Source organism: Eleutherodactylus coqui, chromosome 1 (genome assembly GCF_035609145.1).
Source record: "Eleutherodactylus coqui strain aEleCoq1 chromosome 1, aEleCoq1.hap1, whole genome shotgun sequence".
Lineage (NCBI taxonomy): Eukaryota > Metazoa > Chordata > Amphibia > Anura > Eleutherodactylidae > Eleutherodactylus > Eleutherodactylus coqui.
In genome coordinates, this window is record NC_089837.1 from 313,338,975 (window position 1) to 313,366,879 (window position 27,905).

The 27,905-nt window shown below is 43.4% G+C and overlaps 1 protein-coding gene across 1 annotated transcript in view; it reads right to left on the minus strand.

The window, feature by feature from the left end:
• LOC136574055 (protein argonaute-1) overlaps positions 1-27,905 on the minus strand; it is a 90,234-nt gene that overhangs the window by 15,604 nt on the left and 46,725 nt on the right. The window contains exons 8-15 of the mRNA XM_066574987.1: positions 24,015-24,162; positions 22,421-22,540; positions 21,004-21,126; positions 19,556-19,689; positions 16,179-16,363; positions 11,735-11,894; positions 9,164-9,254; positions 8,882-9,076 (exon numbers count right to left, since the gene is read on the minus strand). Of these exons, the coding sequence (XP_066431084.1) occupies positions 8,882-9,076; positions 9,164-9,254; positions 11,735-11,894; positions 16,179-16,363; positions 19,556-19,689; positions 21,004-21,126; positions 22,421-22,540; positions 24,015-24,162 (1,156 nt within the window). The remainder of the gene's footprint in view (positions 1-8,881; positions 9,077-9,163; positions 9,255-11,734; positions 11,895-16,178; positions 16,364-19,555; positions 19,690-21,003; positions 21,127-22,420; positions 22,541-24,014; positions 24,163-27,905) is intronic.

Below are 27,905 nucleotides of genomic sequence, written 5' to 3' on the forward strand. Positions count from 1 at the left end.
CCCAAACCCAGATGGGTTATCCCCACCCGTGAAAATCTCCCTTCCAAAGGTTTATTTTGGTCAATAAATATAAGAGTACACCTTCTTGAATTAGAATGTTCAAGTGTAAGATTGGTAAAAAGTCGCCTAATAAACATATTCGTACTTGTGCTTGGCATAAATCCGGACTGATCAGCGTATATAATCTTTTTAGAAGCTCTACGAGTATTTATGTGGGTATCCAGTAATTTGGCCAGTATCTTGATGTCATTATTGAGGAGAGAAATTCATAGTCAAGCCATAGTCACTTGAATCTTTTCCAGGTTTGGGGATCAAAACTACTAGTGCCTCCCACCAATAATCAGTAGAACTCCCACCTGTAAAATATAATTATATAGCCTAAGAATTTTCTGGGACTGTAAACGCCACATTTCTCTCATACCGCTCAACAGGGGGCCTATCAGTGCCTGGGGACTTCTTGTTTGGTTACTGGCTATTCAGTCTTTCCCCAAGTCCCAAACATAGCCTATACCACCAAAATTGGGGGTCTAGTACCATCCTCACTAGTAAGATAAGCCAATAGACAGACATTTTTATAACCCTGGTCAAAAACATGTTAGGAGTTCAAGAGTTTTTTCTTTGTATAATCAACAGCAATTGGTTCTCTCTCTGCAGACAATCAAGTATAGAATGATTAGCCGTGGTAGGATCCATAACATAACACGCCTCTGCCTCAAAAATGCGATACTCCAAATCAAACCTAGCATTCTATAGGGACTTTCTAAAAGCCGAGATGGCCGAAGTAAAGGATCCTCTGCTAAGGGCCTGCCAGAATATAGACTTGGATGCTGATTTAATATTAACCTCCCAATACACCTCAGCTTCCTGTCTAGTATACTAAAAACGTCAGGTTAATCTAACCAAATGGCACCAAGTTTCCTTGTTATTGTGACCCTCTTCCCCTCCAAGATCAAGGACTAACTGAAGCGGTGAATGATCCGAAACACCCTGGGGCAAATGCAAAGCATCACACACCAGGGAAATACACTCCGGAGATCTGAACATATCTGGGAGAAAGAGCAATGAGAAACGGTGACAAGAACAAGCGGTATCGAGAGTGCCTTAACCCTTTCCAATCTAAGCTCCTATGTCGTGCGAGGTCCAACACATGTTTCTAACACTATGCAGAAGAGCACTCCAATGGCAGAGCTCTCTTCTGTTTATGTATATTACACTATGCAGAAGAAAGTTTCAGTTTCGGAGCCCTCTTCTGCAAAGTGTTAGAAACATTTATCTGCAGTTCTAGGATGCCTCTGTATGGCACTGTATTACAGAGATATCTTTCATAAAGAAATTAGAAATAAATTGAGTCTTTTTATACCGGCATATATTTACAGGATTATTACAAATGATCTTACCAGGGTGAAGCACTCAGAACTCATGTTTAATTTTCAAAAAAATTGCTAATAAAATCATCATGACGACAGTTCATTTTTGTGTGTTTCTGTTGAGTAATTCGAAGGAATCCATAATGCACTTTTCCACCCAAAATAAAGAGAGTTAGGGAGTGTGCAGGTGGTAGGGAAATTGGATTAGACAGGGTTAAAGGGGTTGTCTCACGCCGAAACGTTTTTTTTTTTTATTCAATAGGCCCCCCGTTCGGCGCGAGACAAACCCAAGGGATGGGTTAAAAAAAAAAAAAAGTTTATTACTTACCCGAATCCCCGCGCTGCGGCGACTTCTTTCTTCCTTTACCAAGATGGCCGCCGGGATCTTCACCCACGATGCACCGCGGGTCTTCTCCCATGGTGCACCGTGAGCTCTGTGCGGTCCATTGTCGATTCCAGCCTCCTGATTGGCTGGAATCGGCACACGTGACGGGGCGGAGCTACGAGGACCAGCTCTCCGGCACGAGCGGCCCCATTCACCAGGGAGAAGACCGGACTGCGCAAGCGCGTCTAAAAATGCCAGAAGACAGCGAATTTAGACGGATCCATGGCGACGGGGACGCTAGCAACGGAGCAGGTAAGTGAATAACTTCTGTATGGCTCATAATTAATGCACGATGTATATTACAAAGTGCATTAATATGGCCATACAGAAGTGCTGAACCCCACTTGATTTCACGAGACAACCCCTTTAAAGCCCAGACACACAACTGAGATCCTATTCGAGTCAGCTGTGTAGGACAGCTATTTGCTGGATCCATAAGAAGATTAAAAATCACCCATCAATATTCTTGGGGCTGGATCCAAGAGTCCCACAAAGGCCATTATATCATATAAAATCCGAATATCAGCATGGGTGGTAAATAGATATTAACTACAGCGAGAAGGCATCCATTAAGAATAACGGAGTATAAAAATAAATAAATCGACCCCTGAGTTAATATGAATCTACTGAAAAGCAAACTGAGTGAACTAAGATCCACTAGGAGCCAGTAAGATAGTTACACCTCTAGCATAGTTGGAATACGTAGCATGATGAACAGAGCCAATAAACACACATGTTTAGGCGCCAGCACCTTAGAGTCCTGTAGGTGCATTTTCTGTGAAAGGAAGACTTGAGGGGAATCCTTTTAAGAAAGCTAAATACTAGGACCCTTTTAATCTTGGATTTAAGGCTTCTGACATTCCAAGAGACTAATTTAAATTTAATATCAGCCATTGGGATATAAGAAAAAGATCACATAGGCAGAAGGCAAAACTGTTAAATGGTAGTAAACAACCACCCCACCGATCCAACCCAACCAAGGTCTGAATCCAAGAACCATCAAACCAAAGGGGGAGAGACAGGCCCAACTATGAGCCACCACAAAGAGAGAGAAGAAAAAAAAAATAAGAATAATCCGTAAAAGGGGAAGAGAAAAATACTCCCCTGTAAGGGACAAGATGTAATATTCACAGTAATAAACTTCCATAGAAAACAGAAACACACGCCCTGTATTAAACATAAGAAGATCATGAAAGAAGGCCCATCCAATCATGGGGGCCTACCCCCAGAGTGAGAGGCGAGAGAGCAATATGCTTTACATGAGTGTATACTTGGGGCTGACAAATTACAGCCCTGGGAAAAAGGGTACGGTTACCATAAACTAATTGCAGCACACATATACTATGACTGTGTAGGCTGACGCAGACAGAAAAATAAAGCCAATAGTAGAGGTCTATTGTCAGCAGAGGCCCAACCATCCACAGAGGGATGCAAAGAATAGCATGAACGACATCCACAGCAAGACTAAGTTAGGCCAACACAGCAAAAGATCTAATGCCGCTGCAGCCAGGAGACAACATCCTGCAGCTTGATGAAAAAGCCAGTACAGTTGTTTTTAATAACTTTCAACTTAAGGCCCGTTAAAGACAACAATTATTGCTCAAAATTCGCTCAAAAGCAGTCTTTTGAGGGGTAATTGTTCTATCTAAATGCGCTGCCATCATGCACTGCTCGTGCACTATTCAATCATCGCTCATTTCTAGCCAGCAAGAAATGAGAGATGAGCCACATCAGTGCCGCGCGCATATTTTTCTCAGCGGGCAGCACAGATAACATTCTTTCAGCTGATATCCCACTGGGACTTCCCAACGGGATGCCAGCTGAAAGCTCCGAGACCAAAAGGAGCTGTATACAGAAGACAGTGCTCCAGCTGTCTTCTGCATACCCCGCTCTGAGCGCTCAGTTGTATACCAGCTGAGCACTCCCGAGAACACAGCAGCTGTATACAGAAGACAGCACTCCCACTATCTTCTGTATACAGCAGGAGCCTTCAATTACACACTAATAAGCTCTTAAGTAGCTAATTAGCTACTTAAGAGCTTATGCAAAGTGAACACTCAAAACGGTCACTCAAACTGCCGTTTGAGCAAATTTTGAGCGATCATCTCGCCTTGTAAATGCACACAACGATTATCGCTCAAGAGATTGCTTTTGAGTAAATTTTGAGCGATAATCGTTGTGTCTAAGTGGGCCTTTAGCCGGGTACAACATTGTATCAACAAGCTGCTTAGACCGCAGGAGTTCTGCTTCCAAAAATTTTTGACACCACTTCTGCACATCCAAGGAGTAGTTTGGAAAAATCCTCACAAGTTGTCCCCCAACCCTTAAAGGATGCAGTCGACGATTCAATTCGAGCCCTTTATCTGTCCCAATAGTTCAACAGTTTAGCAATAAACATACGAGGAGGCTGCCCTGGAGTGGAGCAATTTACTCGCTCCACACAAAAGAAAGGAGTTTGAACAATAGAATTCTTTAAGCAGTGACTCAAGATATTCATAGAGTTGTGTCCCCTCCTATCAATCTGATGGAAAACCACTCTTGCAGATGCAACAAGTCATCTAGTCAAGAGCCGGCACCTGAGCTCTACGTGGTGTGGCCACATCCTCCAAATCAAAAACGTGGGTCTCCACTAAAGTAGTGCATTCTCGCAGATTTTGCACATCCACTCATAGAAATCAGAAATCACACTGCAAAGCATCTTTCTTCTCCATGAGCGCAGACCAACACTCTGTTATTGCCTAGATAACATCCATATTAGTCGGACCAATCACTGAAGAGCTGGTGTAGCAGTTGTAGCTGGTGTAGCAGTTGTAGCTGGTGTAGCTGGTGTAGCAGTTCCAGAGGAAGATCCCCGAGATTTGGTAGAGACACTAGGTGGAACATTCACAAATTCTTGTAATTTATTAGTGAGCTTGATCTGCTTGGTAGGAGCCATGCAAACTGAAGTGGCACACAAAACAGGAAGAAGTGTAATCTGGAGCAGAGGTAAGGCCAAGCCAGAGTGATTATAGTGTCACAGGGGAGTACTCAGAAAAAAAATCATTTTTCACCACATCATAGAACACACATGAATATCAGACTGTGGTGAACAATCCATAGTGGCCACCTGATGGCAGCAGAAGTCCACCGTCTGAGTGCAACATTGGGAGCAATTCCCTATAGCAGAGTTATGGCACAGAAAGTGCCATTTCAGGAGAAACCACTAGATAGCAGCCATAGCTCAGTAACTGTGAAGATCTGGGATAAAGGCCCGTGACATTTAAAAAAAAAGTGAATAATTGCGAAGTCTCTTGCTGTATATGAAGAAATCTATTGCCACAATACAGTTATGGTGGAGAAGATCCCAATGAAGGAGCCCCATGACCTCCTGTTTAATAAATCCAGAGAGACAAAAGGAACAATGTGTCTGACTTCAGGGATCTGTCCAAGCACCATGAGCTATCTGTACTTGTCTTACCTCCATAGAGAGGCTGCTGAGAGTGTCCACTCAACGGCAGCTTAATGAAAGGGGCTGCAATGAGTCTGTCCTGTTTTTAGACTTGCATAAACTGAATGACGAATGAATTCTCATTCACAACGGTGTCTGTGCATGCTTTTACGCAAAAAACGACGATCCCTCAGATTCTTGCCTGTAAAAGGGTACTTAGTGTTTACTCTTCTATCAGTCTTATATCTACTTGGCGAGCGATTTTCTCCTTTCAGTTATTACAAACTGAAGGAAGAATGATTTCTTGATTGTTGTGAGGAGCTCAGGGCTGAGATTTGAACTTTCAGTTTACTTAGTTCAAGATCCTCATCTACATGTGCTTGTAAAAAGCCCAGGAATAGGGGAAAAAAACTGCTTAAAAAAGGTATTGTGCGTCCCCTATAAATCTAAGAAAGGCTTTCCATACCATCAGATAGATGTTTGATGCTACCTCCACTCTACTGGCTAACAAAGTGGAAACCATCTGGTCTGACAATTTACCCTTTTAAGGAATATGCTTTCAGCTTCCAAGCGGGTAGGTACAATCTCAAGATGTGAGAATGGACTATCAGACTTAGAGAAGTGATTCTCTCTTCAGCAGAATTCAAGGTTGATCCATTAGGAAGGTTCAGAAGTAAATAAACAAAGATCTTAGGAACTTTTGGTGGGATGGATAGGGGCATGGCAATAAACTTAGAGGATGCCTATGGAGTCCTGAAATAAATTTATTGTAGAGACATGAGGCCCATTTACGCGCAAAGATGATCACTCAAAATTTGTTCAAAAGATAGGGAGATTGACAGTTTAAGTGATCGTTTTACATAAGCTGCTTATGGGCACTAATGCCCATTAGCAGCTTATTAGCCTCATTTGCATGTAAATGAGCCTCTGGGAGGGAGCTGTATGCAGAGAACAGCAGGTGGCCTGCCACTGGGCTTTGAGCTGAATACAATGTAATCAGCGCTCCCGTGGAAAACACAGCGTGTGGTCCGTGTTATCTTCTCTCCGGCCAAACAATGAATTTTATGCTCACCTAAAAATCATTGTTTGGCCAAAAAGTAAGCAATGGTAACATTTACACGCAACGATTATCGCTCTATAGCCATCGTTTGAGCCAATTTTGAGCGATAATCGTTGCGTGTAAATGGGCCTCAAGACTTGCATGCAGGTTGTTTTGTACAGCAGGAAGTGGTTCAGCCTTCTCAAACACTCATTGTCAAAGTAAAAAAGTCAAGCACCTAGGAGGAGTTGTCGGAATTGAATGAAACTTTCTCTGTGTGATTGTAAAGTTGATATAAGCAAGCGATAACAAATGTCAGAGCAAAAGGAGAATTTATTGCAGAAAACTGACCCCTTGAAGGGAGGCTCTAGTACCCTGTTGTATCGCCTCTAACTTGGATACAAAACTTTTCACTGTAGCAGAAGAATCAATTGTAGCAGTCTAACAAAGAAATTTTTAACTGCAATGATTCTCTTTCTGTTATTAAAATATAACTCTTTTCTGCTTCTTTCTATACAGACTTGCATCCTAGAGATTGGGCATCACTGCATGTCCGTAGGCTACACGGAGATTATTCTCTAATATCCGTTTACTTATTGCACACCCAGGTGTGTTATGGTACAATTTATGTTTGTTAGTTCTAGTCCCAACAATTTTTGGTTTTAAAATCACCCCTTATAAAAGTTATTTTTTACTAAAAGAAAGAGAATTATTACAGTGAAAATTAACCTGGATACAAGATGTGATATGGGTAGGCACAAAAGCTCTAGTATTCTGTTGTACCGCCTCTAGCTTGGATACAAAATGTGACATGGGCAGGCATGGAGGCTCTAGTACCCTGTTGTATCCAAGCTAGAGGCGGTGCAAGATGTGATATCGGCGGGCATGGAGTCTCTAGTACCCTGTTGGGTACATCGCGGCATTTAAAGGATTAACCGTTTTGGTGAGCGGAGATGCTGATTGCAGCTGTGGGGGGCAGGTATAAGAAACAGCCGGCAGCTGCATTGTATGGCACAGGAACGACCCCTGATCCCCCTCAATACAAACCCTGAACCTCCATGACATAAACGTACATCCTGGAGCATTAAGGGGTTAAAAAACATGCACTTTCCTCCCATCATGTCATCCTCAGAAGAAGCTCACCATCTTCCTGACCTACATCCTTTTCAGAGGATATATCAGACCATCTGGTGCACCCCAAAAGTAGTACTCGGCTGCTTTTTAAAGCTTTTAATGCAACTTCTCTGACTATTAGCCAAATGAATTGAGATTAGGAAGCAGATTCTTCTATCCTAATATTACTTATACACGAAAAACACTGGGGCTTTGGTTGGGAGGAGGAACAGCTTCTCCTTGTACACCACACACACTCTCTCCCCTTGGTTTTAGTAGTAGCTCTTTTTACCAGTCTCTCTAGTAGCATATATGAATAAGGAGTTAGTACTACAATTGTGTCCAAAGGTAATGTCAAAAAAAGGAGATGGAAAAATACCTCTGCAGCGCCATTTACTGGAAGCAGCTTTCTGCAATTCAATGTTAGACTCTTTATACAAGCCTTGTCACAATGACTGAGAATTGAAAACCAAGCCAAGATCCATACACAGACAGCTGTTTCAGGGTGTGTGCCCCTCATCAGCGTGCAGTAGGATTCTGGCTTAGCTAGCGAGAGACCTGTGACGCAGGTCAGGAACTCTATCTTTTCTCCCTGGGGAGAGCACCTAGAAGGGGAGCAAGTGAGGGTAGTGTCACACTCACCAAACATCAGTAGTAACGGACTGGAGTGTCTGAAGTGATTCCTCTCTCAGTGCACCTTCTCCTGATTCAGATACAGTGTAGTTGAGGGGGAGAAGTAACCACAGATCAATTCCTTCGAGGACTAAAAAACTGGCTGATGAACACACCCTCTGTCTTCTTGGCCTATAATTTGGCCCTGGCCAGGTCATGGTTTACTGTGCAGCATTTTTACGAGAAAAACAGCAACATAGGGCGAGAAACCTGGCAAGACTGGAATGCTACTATTTTGATCTACTTAGCCTTGCCAGAATATACAATGTGCCTGTATAATCTTGTCTACTTCTATATTCTTTTACATATTAAAGACAATTGTTAAAATATGAATGAATAGCTACAGCCAGAGACTGTGTGCTGTTCTAGTTTATGCAGTTCCAGTTTTCTGAGAAGTCACCAAAAGTGATAGGGCCGTGACTCGAACTAGATGTTTATTCGACCCTCCTTGCCCTCAAAGCAAGTAAACCACTGAAGGCAGTCACCTGCAGGAAACCATGCTCCCCTCCCCAATAATGAATGTCAACTTCTAGAAGCTAACCAGTCTGCAAAGTGGGAGGGATGCCCCACACCAGACTGCCATCAGCACTCAAAGTCTTATGCTTTACAGAGCGTGAATTAACGGTCACAGCAACAAGAGATCTGCAATCCAGAGGTGGATCCCAGGTAAAAAAGAAGACACACACTCAGGAGGTCCCATTTCTGAACAGAAACCGAATTATGAAGAGATGTGTACCACTTATGTTCTTGGGTTTCTTGTCTAGCCCTGGGAGATCCTCTCCAGGGGAGTGCTGTCATGGGTGAGGGAGTAAAGAAAAACATGTAGTTACACAGACTTCACATGGAAATGTTTATGCCACTTAGGGCCATGCATTCACCTGAGGAAGCTGGCCTTCTGGCACCCCATCTCTATAAAAGATGATCCTAGTGGGTTTAAACCGTGTGGACTTGTAAAACTGGATGAGAAGTTCCCTCACCATGTAGGAAAGATCCTCAATGATCTCCTGCCGAGGACGCTGCACCCGTACTGTTGCACAGTATCTGCTTGGATGAGCGTCCATACTACCTACAACCTGTGTTATAAAAAAATAAACCGATGTTAGTTGCTTCTTTACTTACATCAGATTGTGTACCATCATATATACGGTTTTGTTTCTTACCGCAGTGATTGAGGGCTTCTTCCCATCACCAGCTGGTGGATGTGTAACGTCTGCTCCAAGGAAAATGACTGGCTGCTGGAAGACCGCAGAGCTGTCACAATGGAAAACAAGAGATTTAACTACGCTTATTCAAAAAGAAAGGAAAAGAGATCAATATTGCACCCTACAGCTGAAAACCAAACAATATGTTGACTGATGTAATAAGACAAAAATAACTCTAAAAATACACAGGGCACCTGGAAAAGGGGTGCTGAGTGGAAAGGGTGTTGCTTAAATGCAACAATGTGCACCAAAATTGAGGCAAAATGTTAACTTTGGCACATATTTCGGCCTCCCTCACACAGGCATTTTTGTACAGCGTTTAGCGCTGCTTTTTCAGCACAGCGCTAAACGCTGTACAATGTTCCCATTCATTTCAATGGGGCTGCTCACATAAGGCTGAAAACGCAGCATCTTCAACGCTGCACTTTGACAGCGATGCATGTTCTATTTTTGCCCGTTTTCAGTCTTGCATTGCCCATTGTAATGAATGGGCAGTGGTTTCAGAGCTGCCGAAAACGCAGCACAACTTGGTACCGTGCTTTTTGCAGCACTAAACGCCCTAGCTACAATACCCGAGTAAAGAAGAAAAAAAGAAAATCAATACTCCCCTTACAGGTGAGGTCACTGTCCCCGGTGGCATTCTCGGGACTTGCCAGCCAGCAGGGGAACTTTCGTAATCACAGGGATTCAAAATCCCCGCCTCCAGTGAGAGATTGCTGATTGGCAGCTGTCAGCTGAGTGATAGCCGTCTGAGCCAATCAGAGTCAGCGCTGGATGCGTCCAATCACAGCTATAAATTCATTGAATGGCTGTGATTGGACGCATACAGGGCTGGCTTTGATTGGCTCAGAACGCTGTCACTCAGCTGACTCAGCTCATTAGAGCAATCTGCCGTCTTTCAAGGTCCCGACAGCAGCGCCGGGTACAGAGACTTCACCAGCTAGGAGAGTATTGTTTTTTTTTGTTTTTTTTTCAATCAGCAGCCTTGGCTGTGATTTCAGCTGTGCTGAAAACGCTGGCATAACGCATGCCAGCGCTGCTGAAACTGGGTGGAATCTGTAGTAAACGTCTGTGTGAGGGAGGCCTAAGGCTGTTGAAATCCATGGTAGACCTGAGAGCCTTCAAAAGGCATGAGGCTGGGATGGCAACCTATTGGCTCCCCACAATAGTGTTGTGAGGGTGAGAGGGAAAGTGACAGAGGGGCTAGTTGCTTAAACGTCACAGTCAGCAACATTTAAGTACGACTGAAGCTACCATTACCTGCAGGTGACTACTGTTTGACTACTAAACCCACTCCAGCAGTGGTGGGCACTGCAGGAACCACAGAGCGGGTGAGTAGCAAAAAATACATCACCAGGCTCTGCGTCACCTTCCCTAACAACACCATAACTTCATATGATACTAGTATTCTAAACCAGAAATATAAGAACAAGGCTCTAGACTCCTAACTAGTATGTACTAAAACGCTCAACATTCCATGAAGTTAAAACATAAATACAGCCATCCACATGGAATCCGACTCAAAATAGAGCATGCTTGTGATTTCCCCCCCACTCCCCCCATGTGAGTGGGGCGGGAGTATGGGAGAAATCGCAACTGACTTCTGCTCGTGGGCATGAAAACACGCTTTTACATTGCATCCCTTATGGCAGGTATTTGCTGCGGAATCCAGAGGCGGACACCCGCACCGGGTTCCGCAATGCAAACCTGGCTGTGTGCATTCGGCTTTAGATGACTCAGTAGAGCAAAAGTGATAATCTGGGCAAAAGCTGAACACACAAGTAATGACCAAAGAGAAAGTTCCAAAGTCTCACCTATGTGGTTCCTGCCGATCAGGGTATCCTACAAGTGTCACCTAGTGGCCGTTCTTTTGAACTGCCTGTATACTCAGGTCTGCCCTATGTGAGCATAGCCTTAGATAAAAACAAACATTCACCAAAAAGTCTGTGTCAATGAGTAAGGCCGCCTGCAGAAGGCCGGGTCAGATCCGGCAGCGAGAATTCTCGACGTGGGACCCGCCCTGAGCGCCTGCAGAGAGCAGCGCATACTCATCCGTGCCCCGCAGCTCCGGTCTGTGCATGCGCCGGCTGCCCCGCACCTCCATCCTCCACACAGCCCATTGCACTTTTTACCTTTTTATTCACAAATACAGCTGGTGATCCATTTGCACAGCTATCTACGTATGTATAGTATCCTAATGTTCAAGATGCGCATTTGTTTATTAATGTATATTATGCTCTATATTGTGCATGTTTCTCCCAGTCTGTAAAGCGCTGTGTAATATGTTGGCGCTAAGATAATTATTATTATATAGATTCTTGGGCAAATTCTGACAACCACTTCCTGACAACCGTGGTGTACAAACCAGGTACAGGAGCAGGTCAGCCAGAATATGACCATGGATCCCCCAATCAGCAGGTACCATGCAGGTGAAACTTTTGGGGCTGAGACAGGCACCCCTACATGGGGCAATAGCTGCATTTCATACTGTCCAATAGGACGATAGGCTTAAAAAAAGAGAAGGCATACCGTTGATGAGGCACTAATATGTTGTTGATTCCACCAAGTTTGACATTGATCTTTAGGCACAAATTGCTTAGAGTCTGTGGAGACGTCTTCACAACATTTTTCACCTGGACACATTGGGTGGCCATGCCCAGAAGAGTGTCTCCAACACGCTTCACTTCAGCTGGAAATGAAGTCATTGTTAAAAACTAATCAACATCAACAGTTCAGTCCTAGAAGAATGTACAATACACAGTCATGCCAACCAAAAACAGTGTTGTTAAATGCCTGGGTATCGGCTCATTGGTACATTGTAGCATCTATTTACACAAGTAAAACAAATTGTTTCAGGTAAGCACAAAATTAACCATATGCTTCAAAACAGGAAACACATAGACTCCTTGAGAAAAAAAATAATACACCCAAGATAGAAATGTTGGATTGCTTCAAAACTTGACACCCAGTTACAGTGGTTATAAAAAAAATCTACACACCCATGTTAAAATGCCATGATTTAGTCAAATTAAAAAACCAATCCGACAAAAATGAATCACTTCCGATTTATTTCCACCTTCAATGTGACACATTATCTGTACAAGTCCATTGAAAAACTTGGGGTGGAAAAATAACACAACTAAAATAATGTGGTTGCGTAAGTGTGAAAGACCCTCTTATATTTGGGGATGTGACGGTGTTCAGAATTTTTCAATCACATTTAAACTCCTGTTAAAGGGTTTTTCTTCATTAGAAATTTTTTTTTCAATACTTACCTATTCCCTCTCCAGGCAGTCATCTTCTCACTTATCTTGTCCTGACTCCTCCAGTTCCCCAGGTCACCTCACCTCCAGCCGTCCAGAGCCTCTACTTCCTGTTATGTAGCATCCATTCGGTACAGTTCCCTGCCTAGGAGAGAATGCTCGGCAGCCTGCTTTAGCACGCAGGCAGGGGCTATTGCCGCAACTGCGCGGTATCTCACTGCGAGTGTTTATATATTAGCGGCAAGACCCCGCGCCTGTGCACTAAAGCAGGCTGCCAAGGATTCGACATTCTCTGCTAGGCAGTGATCGCTAGGTCACTAGCAATGTAGCGTTCATTGACCTGCAGGTAGCAGAATGCCGAGAATGGACACTACATCACAGGAAATAGAAGAATCGGCTGGCTGGAAGTGACGTTACCCGGGGGACAGGAAGAGCCAGGAGAGATCGGTGAGGAGAAGATGTGGTAAGACGACTGACGGGGGAAGGAATAGGCAAGTATAGCATTTTTTTTCTAATGACAGTACCCTTTAAGTAGTGGTCAGTACTCCGCTGCCATTATAGTTCAACTCTTTTGGGAGGATTTTCCTGACATTTTCTTAGTTGGTTTTTCAGCAAAAGCTGTAAAGATCTTACAGAACATCCAAGGGATCTGATTGTTGAAAGGTATCAGTCAGGAGAAGGGCACATCACATATACCATGGAACACCATGAAGACCGTGATCAAGAAGTGGATTAAATTTGACACAACAGTGACATTACCAAGCACTGGACATCTCTCAAAAATTGATGAGCGGAAACGGAAGAAAATTGGTCTGGGAGTGTAGTGCATGTGACAAGCATCTCCCGTGTTCTTCATATATCTGGGCTGTGGGGTAGGGTGGCAAGACGGAAGCCTTTTCTAACAAGGAAAAACATCCAAGCCCAGCTATGTTTTGACAAAAACCTACATCAAGTTTACCAAAAGTATGTGGGAGAACATGTTATGGTTTGATTAGGCCATAATTCCACAAGGTATGTTTGGTACAAAGCCAACACTGTGCATCACCAAACGATCACCATAAGCACTGTGAGGATGGTGAGGGGCGGCATTATGAGCACATTTAGTAAATATCCATTGTGTTGAATAAAAAGTAAGTAAACCAATGAATTTAATAAACTGTAGATCTTCCTTTACCAGCAATCACCTCCACCAAATGTTTCCTGTAGCTGCAAATAAGATTTTCACTATGTCAAGGAGGACTTTTGGATCATAGTTCCCTGCAAAAAAAAAAAATACTGTATATACTCGAGTATAAGGCCGCCTGCAGACGGGCGGGTTGGATCCGGCGGCGAGGATTCTCGTCGCGGGACCCGACCCCAGCGCCTGCAGGGAGGAGCGCGTACTTACCTGCGCCCAGCGGCCCTGGCTCTTTAATGTGCCGGCTTCAGGGGCATGCGCAGACCTGAGCCGGCGGCCGGGTGAGTGACGATTCTGTGTGGGGCTCTACGAGCCCCTCACAGAAATAGGACATGCCACGGTTTGTTTGCCGCGTGAGATTTCGCGCGGCCAAACCGCAGCCGCTTGTATAGGAGTGCGTATTGTAATGCACTCCTATGCAGGCTTTCAGTGGCAGAAATCCCGCCGCGGGATTTCCACCCGTGTGCAGGCGGCCCAAGCCTAGTTTTTCAGCACATTCTTTTGTGCTGAAAAAGGCCCCCTCGGCTTATGCTCGAGTTAGGGAAGGCTTAAAAAAAACTCCATATTCACCTCCCAGCCGGCGTCTGTGTCTCCGGCGGCGGTTCGGCAGGCTGCTGGAATTCTCTCCCCTGTCATCCCCTGCCATTCTCTTTGCTCGGCTCTGTCATCCCCTGCCGTTACCGCTGTGTAAGAAAGAGCTGTGATTGGATCGAGCACCGGCCAATCACAGCCAGTGCTTGATCATTCACAGCCAATCCAGCTGCTTTAGAATTCTCCCTGCTCGGCTTTCAAATCCCCTGCAGTCAGTGCTGTGCAAGTAAGCGCTAAATTTGTAAAGTAACCAGGCAGCAGCTGATGATTTTTTATAAAGATAGAAAAAAACTTTTATTCCTCCATAAAAGTCAGACTGGCGACGTTTCGGTTTCCACTGAAACCTTTCTCAAGCTTGGATCCGGACCACACCAGGCTCTTGCATGTTTCTCCCCATATCCACAACAGATGATTTTCAGGTGGAATCCGGAGTTTTAGTCTTTCAACTCTGGTGAGTGCTGTGGTTGCATCAACTTCTTTTGGAAGTGCAAGTAAGCGCTGTGATTGGATCGAGCACCAGCTGTGATTGGCTGGCGCTCAATCCAATCACAGCGCTTACTTACACAGCACTGACAGAGCAGAGAGGACGACGGTGGATGACAGCAGCGAGGATTCAAGCAGCTTGTTGCACAGACACCATCTGGGAGGTGAGTATGGAGGGTTTTTCTACCTAGTATATACTTGCGTATAGCTTGGCTTATACTCGAGTCAATACGTTTTCCCAGTTTTTTGTGGGGAAACTTATTGTCTCGGCTTATACGGTAAATAAAAAAAATTGGAAATAATTCATTTTGGTTGGAATTTTTAACATGACAAAAGCATGACATTTTTAAAGGGATGTGTAAAATTTTTATATCCACTGTATGTCTCAAACAGTCATGTAAATAATTACAGTTATGGCCCGATTAGACTGTGGATCTTGCCATGAAAGGGCATAAAACTGCTTTCTCTATTGCTCTATAAAAAAGCTCTCACAGGCTACTTTTGTGTAGTGTACATGTTGACTGCTAGACATGCTTCGGTCATGCACTCAAATACAGTTAACTGACTTTGAGAGGGGATGCATCATTGGAATTCGAGAAGTAGGATAACAGTTTTGCTTGTTTTGACAAGTGTTCCCCTATCTAAGCCGTTCTGACCAAGATGCTAGGAGGTGTTGGGAGCAGTGTTATGTGAGGCAGGCACACATGGTGAACAGGCTCTGGGCAGCCCAGAGAGACCACCAGTAGAGAGGATCATTTGATCCGCCAACAAGCACCAGCAGATCCAACAGTTTCGTTGTCCACCATCCAGACACAGGTGGCGCCTTTAATGTAGACAGCCGTCTATGCCTGGACAGTTTCCAGGTACTTAGCAGAAGGAAATTTAGTGTCACAACATTCATTACCTGTCCTACCATTAACAGCCCAATACCGTCACATTTGCTTGCAGTGATGTCCTGAAAGAGGAACCTGGACTGCTACAGACTGGAACCGTATCGTCTTTAGCAAGAACTCCAGGTAACCATTTGTGTTCTAGTATGGAGGCTTCCTGGCAAGCACTCTAATCCTGCTTTTACTTTGGAGCGACACACTACTCGAACCGCCGGTGTGATGATATGGGGGACCATCGTATATGACAGTCACCCCTGGTAGTGGTACAAGGGACACTAACAGCTCAGTGATGTGTTCAGGACATCCTGCAGCCACATGTGTTCCTCTCATGTGTTGTTTTCCTTAACAAATTTATGCTTTCGTCCTAATATTGTAATTACATATATTGTCAGTACAGTCACATATAGAGCGTTTAATTCGATTCCAATTACTCTTTCTTGGCACATTATTTTTTTGACAAGGACTGCTTAATATATTGTCCATCTCTCCATTTTTCTAGACACAGGCCGTTGTTTATGCCTTGATTTATCAATCTTGCCTGCAGAACATGAACAGGTCTTCATTCTTACCGTATACTGGTGTTTTTCCTGGCAGTATGACTATAATCAGCTGGAGACCAGAATATGTGTTTTTGAGGTGTCTGAACATTGGCTCCACGCTGTCCGCGCCCTGCGCGTATTTACAGAAGCATGGTTGGCCCTGGATTGGCATCCCAGCATCTTTTGAAATCTTCCTCAGCTGGTCAGTGAAATTTCTGGAAAGTTTAACCAAAGAGAAAAAAAAAAGCCATTTCATATATGGGAAATAGACATTAGGCACAAGTAGTAAATAGATGCAATCCCCAGAGCCAACACTGCATTTCAGTGGTATAAGGCCTCATGTCCACAGCTGTGATAGAGTCCGCCACAGCGCCAACCCAAAATGCCCAATACTCACCACTCCGGATCAGCTGTATGCGTCCTGCCTGTCGGGCCGGCGTGCAGGCGCAGTACAGCACTGGACACACCGGCTGTGCCAGATGACGCGGCTGGCAGTGGGCAGGGACGTGTATTCACGCGATAACTACAAAAGAAGCCGGACGCACATTTTCCCATGGCAAATAGAGTATGCCACTTTTTTTTCACGCTGTGGAATTCCACAGCATAAACATTGAGCCATTGGGTTCAATATAACCTAATAGCTGCAAGACAACACCGCGGATTTCTGCAGCATAAAACGCAGCAGAAATCTGGCCTTGGACATTAGCCCTAAAGCTATTAATCTTCTGCGTGCAGAAATATATTATTTAACCCCTTTCCCCATGTGCGGATGGGTTTGAAGCAGGCTTGCAAGCTGAGCCTGCTGAATAACTGGCAGGTGTCGGCTCTTTGAAAAAGCTGACACCCGCTACAAACAGCTATGATCAGAGCTAGATCTGGTCGCAGCTGTTTGACAGCTAACATAGATGGGGGTCAGTCTTGACTGTGGCATGTAAACAGTCAGCCCCACTTCCCCCTCTGACTCAACACTGATTCCCTCTATAATGCGATCACGGGGTACTGATGATTGCAATGGTAGCCCTGGGTCTAATGAAGGCTCCTATGTTTGTCATTTAACCATATTAAGTCCTGCCTGTGGACATGACCCCTTTCCCCCCACCCACCATTTTTATTTTATCCTCCCCTCTTAAAAAAAAAACCCAAAAAAACCCACTTATTTATCTATCAATGCAGCTTTCTCAGGGCTAGTTTTTGCCAGATGAGTTTTATTTTTCATGTACCATATAATGTACTGAAAATTTTTTAGGAGGTTTTAAGTGAAGTGAAATTGAAAAAAAGCTAAATTCCATCATCTTTGGATGTGTTTTGTTTCTATTGCCACATTTTTAATTTAAGATATTTAATTTTTTTAAATTCTCTACCGCCATTTTCTGACAGCCATAACCTTTTTATTTTGTCGTCAAAACAGTTGTGCGAGGGCTCATTTTTTGCAGGACGTCCTATAGTTTCTATCGGTACCATTTTGGAGCACATGCAACTTTTTGATCGCTTTCTATTACATTTTTTCTTGGAGGCAAGGTGACCAAAAAAAGCGCAATCCCCCCCCACCTCCTCTTTTTTGACCACGTTCGCCTCGCTGCGCAAATAATGCTTTGATAGATTACACTTATGGATGCAGCGATATCAAATATCTTGGTTTTGGATTATTTAGATTCTTTTATTATAAATATGGCAAAAAGGTTTTTTGTTTTTGTTTTTTAACTTTTATTACCTTTTTTATTGAATAATAAAATTATTTAAATTTTTACATTTTTTTAGTCCACATAAGCGGCAGGAACTTGCAATGGTTTGATCGCTCATGCAATGTCATAGCATTACATTATACCGCAATCTGACAGGCAATAAAGTCATGCCACAGACATGGCTTGATAGCCAATCTGCAATGACAGCCCTGGGGCCTTTCAGAGGGTCCCCGGCTGCCATGGCAACCTGTGATCTTATTGCGGGGTGGCAGTGTGGGACCCCCGAACATTCACTGGGGCATTTCAATGCTGCTGTCAGAATTGCCACTTTTGTGGGTGGCTGCCGGTTGTAAGAAACCGCCGGCGCTCACATTGTACGTAGCAGTATCAACTTCCGGATCCCTACAAACCCCTAACCTCTAGGGCGTAAATTGGTGTCTTGCAGCGTTAAGGGGTTAATGCGATACTGTTTATTTAGAACTAGGAGAGCATCCAAATATGTGGATAAAAAAATCTGTACTAGGACATACAATTTAACCAATAAATTGACGTATATATGATATGGAGACCGGGGTGAGAATAGGTGGCAGAAGCATCAAAATTCTCTGTTGCATAGATGACCCAACTCGGCTTGCAGAAACAAGTCGGTCTGATGCAGCTGATATGCAAGATTAAAACTGAAAGTGAAAAAATGGGCCTCTACCTGAATTTAAAGAAGACTAAAATTCTGACAACAGCAAAAAATGGCCAAATTCAAATCAAAATTGACAATGAAGCCAAAGAATGCGTGCAAGACTTCATGCTCCTTGGTTTTGGAAGCTATGCCAGAGACAAAATGTAGGATACCATTGGTGCGATGCTACACATGGGCAAAATCTGGAAAAGTAGGGATATTGACATAGCAACTAAACGCAGGATAGTGCAAACCATCATATGCCCCATAGCCATGTATGGATGTGAAAGCTGGACTGCGAAAAAAGAAGAAGGATTAATGCGTTTGAGCTATGGTGCCGGCGAAAGCTGCTGCGTATGCCCTGGACTGCGAGAGTAACAAACAGAGAAGTCCTGAATCGTATAAGACCCGATACATCAATAGAGGTCAAGATGACCGGGCTCAGTCTCACGGATTTTGGCCATGTAATGCAAGCAGAGTGGCTAGAAAAATCTATAATGCTTGGACAGATCAGTGGCAAAAGAAGACCCGGCCGCCAAAGAACACGAAGGCTGATACTGTCAGAGCTGATACTGGCATGGATATCACACAACTGAAAGAAGCCGCGCAAAACTGAAAACCATGGAGGGAGCCTTTAGGGTCGCCGAGGGTCGTAAACGACTAACAAAACAACAACATGATTAAATAGGCTCTACATAAAATATATAAAGTATGCAGGTGCATAACTGTATACATGGCATGATTCCATCACTTGCAATTAGAATAATGTGCCATTGAGCCAAAGCTACAAGTGAAACCAGTGGAAAAAAGTACTTTTAATTTTCCATTTCCTATTGAGTTTTTTGTTTAATTTTAAAAAATAAAAAACACCTGCATTAAAACCCCCTCATGGTGCTTTTTTATAAGTTTTTTTGTTTTGTTTTTTTAAACGTGCGCGTGAAGGAGAGAATTAAGTGAAACATTTTCGCCCCCTCTCTCTGGTTAAATTCAGGAGAACCATATGTAGTTCCGATACATTACAAATAAGGTGTCTTCCAGGTACTGGCACTTACTTCAGCACTTCCTCTCTGCACTGCTTCTGGGGAGCAAAGCAAGCGATGGCCCAAACTTTAATCTCAATGCCATTGTAAAACTGCTTTCCTCTCATGTCCCACACTCCTTGGTTTGGTGTTGCAATCGCTCTGTTCTAGGAAAACAAAATGCACATTAAAAAGGGATATTCTAGGAGATATATATATATATATATACACATACACACACATATTTATTTTTTTTTTTCAAATTCTACAATTTTTTTTTACTAGTGTAGTAACTGCTGCAGATTAGTCCTGTATAATAACTCCATGGGCTAATTAAACAGACTATACACTGCTTCAGTCACATGATTTCCACCAATACATGACCTCGGCCATTTAGTGAACACCCTCTAATCCCTTTACTGAAAATCCCGAAAATGGGATCGATAAGGAAGCTATATCTGACATAGAAATCTGCTGAAACAGACTAGTATAACTCAGTTTCCCCAGGTTTAGGGTGCACTCACACAGACGATTTGCAGCAGATTTCATCCCTTTAATTTAAAAATAATTGAAAGGGATAGATTTGCTGAAGATCTGCGACAAAACTTAGGCCATGTAAAGATGCAGTAGATTTGCTATGGATTTGTGATGCAGACAACTATAGCAATTTATAATAAAGTACAAGTAGATGGGATTTTCAAAACCCCATCCACATGTAGTTGGAAATTTCCATGCAGAAATCAGAGCATGCTGTGGATTTTTAAATTCATAGCATACTCATATAGTGCTTAAATGCTGTCACGTCCCATAAACCTGACACAGGGGTTCTACATTAGAAGCCCTCATGACAGGGCTGATGTCACCCATCAGATACCAAGTGGGGTTGGGAGGTGGGGAAAAACTATATAAAAGAAATCACTCAAAAGACACCTTTAATAAAGAGAAAAAAATGTACAAAATAGGCAATTCTAAGCATTTTTGCAATAGATTTTAAATCAGCCTGTTCTGAACATTTTTCGTAGAAAGGCCTCTGCAGCTAAGCAGCTAGGTAAAGACTATGCTGAGAAATCCATCTACAGTTAGCCAACGGCATAGATGAAGAGGGAGCTCCAGCTGTGCCTGCACTATTCCCTCTACTGCAGGCACAGCTGTTTCCATATAACCTTTTATTTATAAACTCTGAATATTAGGGATTCTGAAATATACTTCATGTGTGCCCTAATGATCTGTCCCCAGAGCCTCCTGTTTCCACTGCTCTGTGTCCCAGCGTTGTGTAAGGAGAAGCCGTTCTGTGCTGCAGACGGTTTCTGCCCTTCACAGCCCCCCTTTACTACTGGACCCAATGCACCGTCAGGGTCTCAGTGTATCAGGTGTACAGTAAACTACATATCACAACTTGATGCACTCAAGCTAGGGCTTCATGAAAACTGCACTGTATGCGTCCTATAGCAATGGTGTAGACCAGAAACTTCTTGGCTTACTCTTCCTCCATACTGCAATATGGGTGCTGGAAGGACCCTTCCTGTAACCTCTGTCATGTCGTCTTTAACTTTGATTCCAAACTCTTGGATGTATGGATCTAAATTGTAACTTGCATTCTTCATCTGAAAGTATAGAAAAACTTATAAGAATATAGACAAGCAGAAAAATATGTTAAACATCATTCTTACTGAATTCCAAATATAGGGTTTATGTTTAACAGCACTGTTCTATGATAAGAAAGATTTCCCTTTTATGGCTTTTCTTGTAGCTCTAATTATTTCCCAGTGGAGAATGGGGACTGAGGTCACCTCATTCTCTGAGGATCAGTAAAGGTTCCAGTATTCAGACCCCAAATGACAGGCCATTAAACTGACAGATGCCCTATCACAGAGGTGATAAAGGGGTGACATGAAAGTCAGATCATTAGTAGAGATGAGCGAGCGTACTCGGATAAGCGGTACTCGCTCGAGTAATTGGCTTTATCCGAGTATCGCTGTGCTCGGGGCTAAAGGTTCGGGTGCCGCTGCGGCTGACAGGTGAGTCGCAGCGGGGAGCAGGGGAGAGCGGGCGGGAGAGAAGGAGAGAAAGATCTTACCTCCGTTCCTCCCCGCTCTCCCCTGCAGCTCCCCGCTCTGTGCCGGCACCCGAATCTTTAGCCCCGAGCACAGCGGTACTCGGATAAAGCCAATTACTCGAGCGAGTACCGCTTATCCGAGTACGCTCACTCATCTCTAATAATTAGTCATTATTCCGGGCTTGGTTTTTTACAGAATGAGTTGTAGGTTTTTATTTCTAGTACCAGCGTGTGTTTCCTATGACTTTTTGATTATTTTTAATTGGTATACACAAAATTAGCAGTTTTGGCAAGATTTATAATGTTTTTATAGCATTTGCAGTGTGGGTTAAATAAAGTAATAACTTTTTCATTTTGGCCATTACAAACATGGGTGGGTGAGGTATAGGTATAGGGTATAAGAGTAGTTCATGATGAGAATGTGTCTGCGGTTACTATATCCTACTGTAAAACTATTTTAATGCTATAACTAATAAGATACTTTTATTAAATACCTTTGGTGCTGGATATCATGCATGTTTGCCATTATACCCTTCCTGGCAGTTTCATACATCACACACAGTTGACAATAGTTTGTGAATTGGGGATGGATAGGTGAGCAGACTATATACGGTTACTGTAAATTTATGTGAGGTGGTCAGGAAGGGGGTTTAAGAGAAAAGTCCAACTTTGAACACATTCATTTTCTGATCTACGACTGTAAATTCCCTACTTCCTTTCTCAAAGCTATTGCATTGAATTATCGAGTTCTAGATACCTGCAGGCACAGCTAGGGTGACCTAATGGGATACTAGAAAATGTAGTAAAAGAACCTCAAAAGGAATCAAAGTAATGTCACCCACCAGCCTACTGATTTCTTCTTGTCGGTCTGGGGCAGACCTGGCAGTTGCTTTGATCATAGTGGAGGTCTGGTTATCAGTCAGCTTCTTGATACATCTCTGGCCTGCCACGATGTTACAGACCTGGAATAAAAGTCATATTAATCAAATTGTTTAATAACCAAGATAGGTGTTATAATCTGAAAGAGTTATTTTACTTTAAAGGGGTTGTCCCGCGGCGAAAGTGAAAAATTTTTTTTTTCACTTACCCCCGCATTTTGCTTTGTTAAAAAGAAAGCATGGGTTAGTTTTTAAAAAGCACATTGCGCTTACCTGCATCAGCGTTCTGCAGCTTCTTCTTTTCTTCTTGTGAAGATGGCGCCGCTGGTCTTCTCCCACGGTGGACCGCAGGTCTTCTCCCATGGTGCACCATGGATTTTCTTCTCCTTCCTTGCGTTCCATTGCCGATTCCAGCCTCCTGATTGGCTGGAATCGGCACACATGACGGGGCGGAGCTACAATGACGACGCGGTGACCAGCTCTCCGGCACGAGCGGCCCCATTCACCAGCCAGAAGACCGGACTGCGCAAGCGCGTCTAATCGGGCGATTAGACGCTGAAATTAGACGGCATCATGGCGACGGGGACGCCAGCAACGGAGCAGGTAAGTGAATAACTTCTGTATGGCTCATAATTAATGCACGATGTATATTACAAAGTGCATTAATATGGCCATACAGAAGTGTATAACCCCACTTGCTTTCGCGGGACAACCCCTTTAATAACTAACTGCTTTTATTAAAAACACATTAAACAAGTTAACCAGAAAAAACACACAAGAGTCACATAGTCGTGAAAGGCAGAGGAAAACCGGATACATGCATAGACAAGACATACATCATTATATTAAAAGGTTCATCCAACTATTAAAAATTAATGGCCTGTCCTCAGGAGAGACCATTAATATCTGATTGGTGGTTGTACACCGCTCAGGAGCCCCAATGATCAGCTGACTGAAGGGGCTGTGGACCTCAGGTAAGCACTGTTGCCTCTTCTAGGTTTACACTGGAGCTCGATCCGATCAGTACTCCGAACACCATAATTATTCTTTATAGAAGCCGTTCTGAGAAAACAGGCTTGTCTCATTGAAGTGAATGGGACAAGCCTGTAGTACTCAGAATAGCTGGTATAAAGGATAAAAATATAGTATTCTGGGCACGGACCGACTCCCCCATGCTCACTCCTGCGAATCACCGCTCACCCCCGCCGGCCCCGGAATCTTTTGGCACGAGCGGGCATGTACTAGAAAATGGCAATACTCGCTCGAGTTATTTGCCTTAGCGAGTACGCTCGCTCATCTCTATTCACAACCACTCTGTACTTCCAGATTGCTGCTGACCTGCACCTGTGACTGCTGCAGCCAATCACTGCCAACAGTGAGCTTCTATAGACAGTGATTGGCTGCAGTAGTTATATGTCCTGGTCAGAGGCAACCAAGAAGTACAAAGAGACAGTGAAGCAATTTTAAGTAGTGGAAAATCACTTTAAGCTCAGTCCCATTCAAGTCAAAGGGAGAAAGCTGCAGTATCAATGTTCCACACGACTCTTTCATTCCTCACCTCCAGAGGTAGATATGTGTGCTTCTGTTCTTGCCCCACCTGAAGGCAGGGAAGATGAGGGTATTTTAGCTGTAAATTGTATTTCTGCTTAAAGTATTGGGCTACTGTGCACTCAACAGTCTGACCGCTCTCCAGCTGCAGCGGGAACCTAAAGCACAAGATGAGATACAACACTTAGACATGTGCATTTCTTATGTACAAGCATATCTGTGTATTTTTTTTAATTAAAGTATTTTTTATTAAACTTTTTCACCTTTTGCATATTTTAAAACATTTTTTTTAACAAATCTTTGGTTTCCCCTCCCTCCCCCTCTCACCCACCCCCTTCCCCTCACCCCCCTCCCTCCCCTATCCCCCCTAAGATCTCTCTCTCAACGTTCTGTTCTTTGGGTAAACTGTCTCTGAATGAACACAGTGTTGTGTCGTAAACAATAATAACAGTTCATGTAACGTATATTTGTTTTCTTCTTTGGTCTTCGTGTTGCTTATCTTCTTGCTGTTTTCTTTTATTGATTCAGGGTTAGATTTTTTGTTGCATTCGAGGGGGGGTCATATTTCTTTTGCCCGTTGCCCGGTCTCTCTCTCTCCAATCCCTCCTTTCTTAACTTTTCCCTATTACTCCTTACCACTTTATTTTATTGTATATCGAGTCTGTAATTTGTTCTACATTTCCCAATAAACTTTATATATATCCATTACATACGTTGTTATGTCTTAGTAAATCCCCGGTTTACTGGTGCCTCCCCACACGGCTCACCACTCCCTATGTATTTGATCCAACATTACTGCTCTGGGCGTGTATCCATCTCAGCCATATGTCCTGATATTTTTGACTGGTCTTACGCTTAGTGTAAATACTCCTTTCCCACGGTAAAATTTGGTTGACCTTATTTTTGAATTCTCCCAGCGTGGGTGGTTCTTCGTCCAACCAGCGCTGGGCTATTGTTTTTCTGGCTATATACAATAGTCTGGCTACCGCTAGTTTTTCATGATCATCTAATGTTAGATCCTGTATGTATCCCAGAATGCACACGTATGGTGTAAAGTCCATATGTATGCCAAATGCCGCGTTAATTGCATTTCTTATTCCCATCCAATATCTGTGCAATTTCGGACATCGCCATAGCATGTGGATTAGGTCCGCCGTGTGGGTTTTGCACCTTACACATATCGGGGAGGTTCTCATTCCTATATTGTGTAAGAAGGCCGGGGTGCGGTACACTCTGTGTATTAGAAATATTTGTGAGACTCTGTGTGATTCGCTCAGAGATAGCTTGGGTGTCATTTGTAGGATTTCCTCCCAGTGCGACTCCTCAATGGGCCCTATGTCTGCCTCCCATTTTGCTCTTGTTGATAACGGGTTGTGTGCATTGACCGTGTCCTGTATATGGGAATATAGTACAGATATTTTCCCCACTGTGGTGGTGGCTTTTCCTATTATGTCCGCTACTATATTTATTGCCATTGTTATTTCCGCCGTGTTTTTTTCCGCTTGTATAGCGTGTCTAAGTTGCAGATATTTGTAAAAGTCACTATTGGGGATGTCGTGGTTTTGCCTTAACTGCTCGAAGGTTTTTAGTTCCCCCCCCTCCAGTATCTGGTCCATTCTCCTAACTCCCCTGTCTTTCCACCCTTGGAATCCTTTTAGCTTGTTGATTTCTGGCAGGTGCGGGTTATTCCATATGGGGGTATGTTGTGTGCAGTTTTTTATATCAAGCATGTTTCTGGTCTTCCACCATATTTTATGTATCAATAATAGCGTGGGGGCACTTTGACCGTTTTTTTTAAACGCTCCACGTTCCAGGGTTTCAAACAAATGTGATCCGTTAAAGAGATTTTTAAGGATTCTGAAACTAGCGTCGTGTGTTTCTTCTGTCTCCCATCCCCTGAGATGTTGCAGCTGGGAGGCCATGAAGTACGAGAACGGATTGGGCAAGGCTAATCCTCCCTTTTCTTTTGAATTGTATAGCAGTTCTAATTTTATCCTAGGTGTCTTCCCTCCCCATATGAGTTCTCTAAACAGTCCCTTGGCCTTGTGGAAAAATTTTTGTGTTATCCAGTGTGGGGAGTTGTGTATTAGATACAGTAATTGGGGCATCCATATCATTTTTATAAGATTCACTCTTCCTATGATTGTCATGGGTAGTTTTTTCCATATGTGAAGTTTTTGTTTCCATTTTTCCATAAGTGGTTCCAGGTTTATTTTCCCGTACTCACTGACCTCTTTCGTAATTTTAACTCCCAGATATTTAATTGTTGGGGTGCATTTCAGGGTTAATTCTCTGTTGGCAACTTGCATGTCTGGGGTGTCTATTGATAGTATTTCGGATTTGGTCCAATTGATAGCGAGTCCTGAGAAGGCTCCAAATTCTTTTATTGTTTGCATCGTGGTTTCTAAAGATTTTTCCCTGTCCCCTAAAAATAATAACATGTCGTCTGCATACAAAGCGATTTTCTCCTCCATGTTTCCTCTTATGAATCCCACTATTTCCTGGTGTGACCGAATTTTGCATGCTAGGGGCTCTATTGCAAGTGCAAACAGGAGTGGCGATAGTGGGCATCCCTGCCTTGTCCCTCTATGTAGTGGGAATGTTTCTGATGACCCCCCGTTGATGGACACATCCGCCTCCGCTCTAGCATATAGGAGTTTTACTCGTCTCACAAATATTGGGCCACAGCCCATTTTTTCTAGTACCTTCCACAGGTATTGCCACTCAACGCTATCAAACGCCTTGGCCGCGTCCAGTGAGCATATGATTCTGTCTCCGGTATTATCTACGGGTATTTGTAGGTTTAGAAATACTCTACGGATGTTCGTTGCCGTTGATCTTGCTGGTATAAATCCACTCTGGTCTGGATGCACCAAGGTGGATGCCACTTGTGATAGCCGCTTGGCTAGAACTTTTGCTATAATTTTGACATCCGCGTTTAACAGCGATATCGGCCTATACGAGTCCAACAACAGGGGGTCCTTTTCTGGTTTTAACAGAATTATTATTTTTGCTTTTCGCATTGTTTGTGGTAGTTCCCCTTCCTTTTCCGCCCCCGCCCATGTCTCCAGGAGTTGTGGTAATAAAGTGTCTGCATGTTGTTTGTAAAATTCTATTGGGAAACCATCCTCCCCTGGGGCCTTGTTATTTTGCATATCTTTTACTGCCTCTTGCATCTCCTCCAAGTCTATTGGTGCATCTAGAAACTCTCTCTGTTCCTCCGTCAATTTATGTGTTCTTATATCCGCCAAGTATTCCTCGATTTGTTCTACCGTTTTTTCCAGTTTCGAGGAATACAGAGAGGAGTAAAATTCCCGTGCAATCTCTCTTATGGATGTTGCGTCCCTGACTATCTCGCCTTGTGCGTCTTTTAGTTCAATGATGTATGTGGGGCTAGTTTGTGCTCGGGCTATAACTGCCAGCATATGTCCCGTTTTTTCTCCCTCCTCATAATATGTCTGTTTCCTGAACCCATTTTTAGTGGCTGCCGTTTCTAGGACGTATTTATTAAGGGCCTCTTGGGCCTGTTTCCATAGGTTGAGTGTTGTTATAGTTTTCTCTTTTATGTAATTTTCTTCTGATTCTTTTAGTTTGTCTCGTATTTTTTGCCCTCTTTCTCTATGTCCTTTTTTTGCCTGTGTGATTTGCTGTATGTATACCCCCCTCATATATGCCTTCATGGCCTCCCAGCAAATCGTCATACTTGTGGTATCCTTATTTAATATGAAGTATTCCTCTAGTGTTTTTTTCACTATTTCCTTGTTTAATATGTTTAGCCAGTGCGAGTTCAGATTCCATCTTTTTTGGGAATGACTCACAGTGTTACTGTGCTGTATGTCCAGACGTAGGATGGAGTGGTCAGAAACAACTCTTGGTAGATATTCTATCGAGGTTATATCTC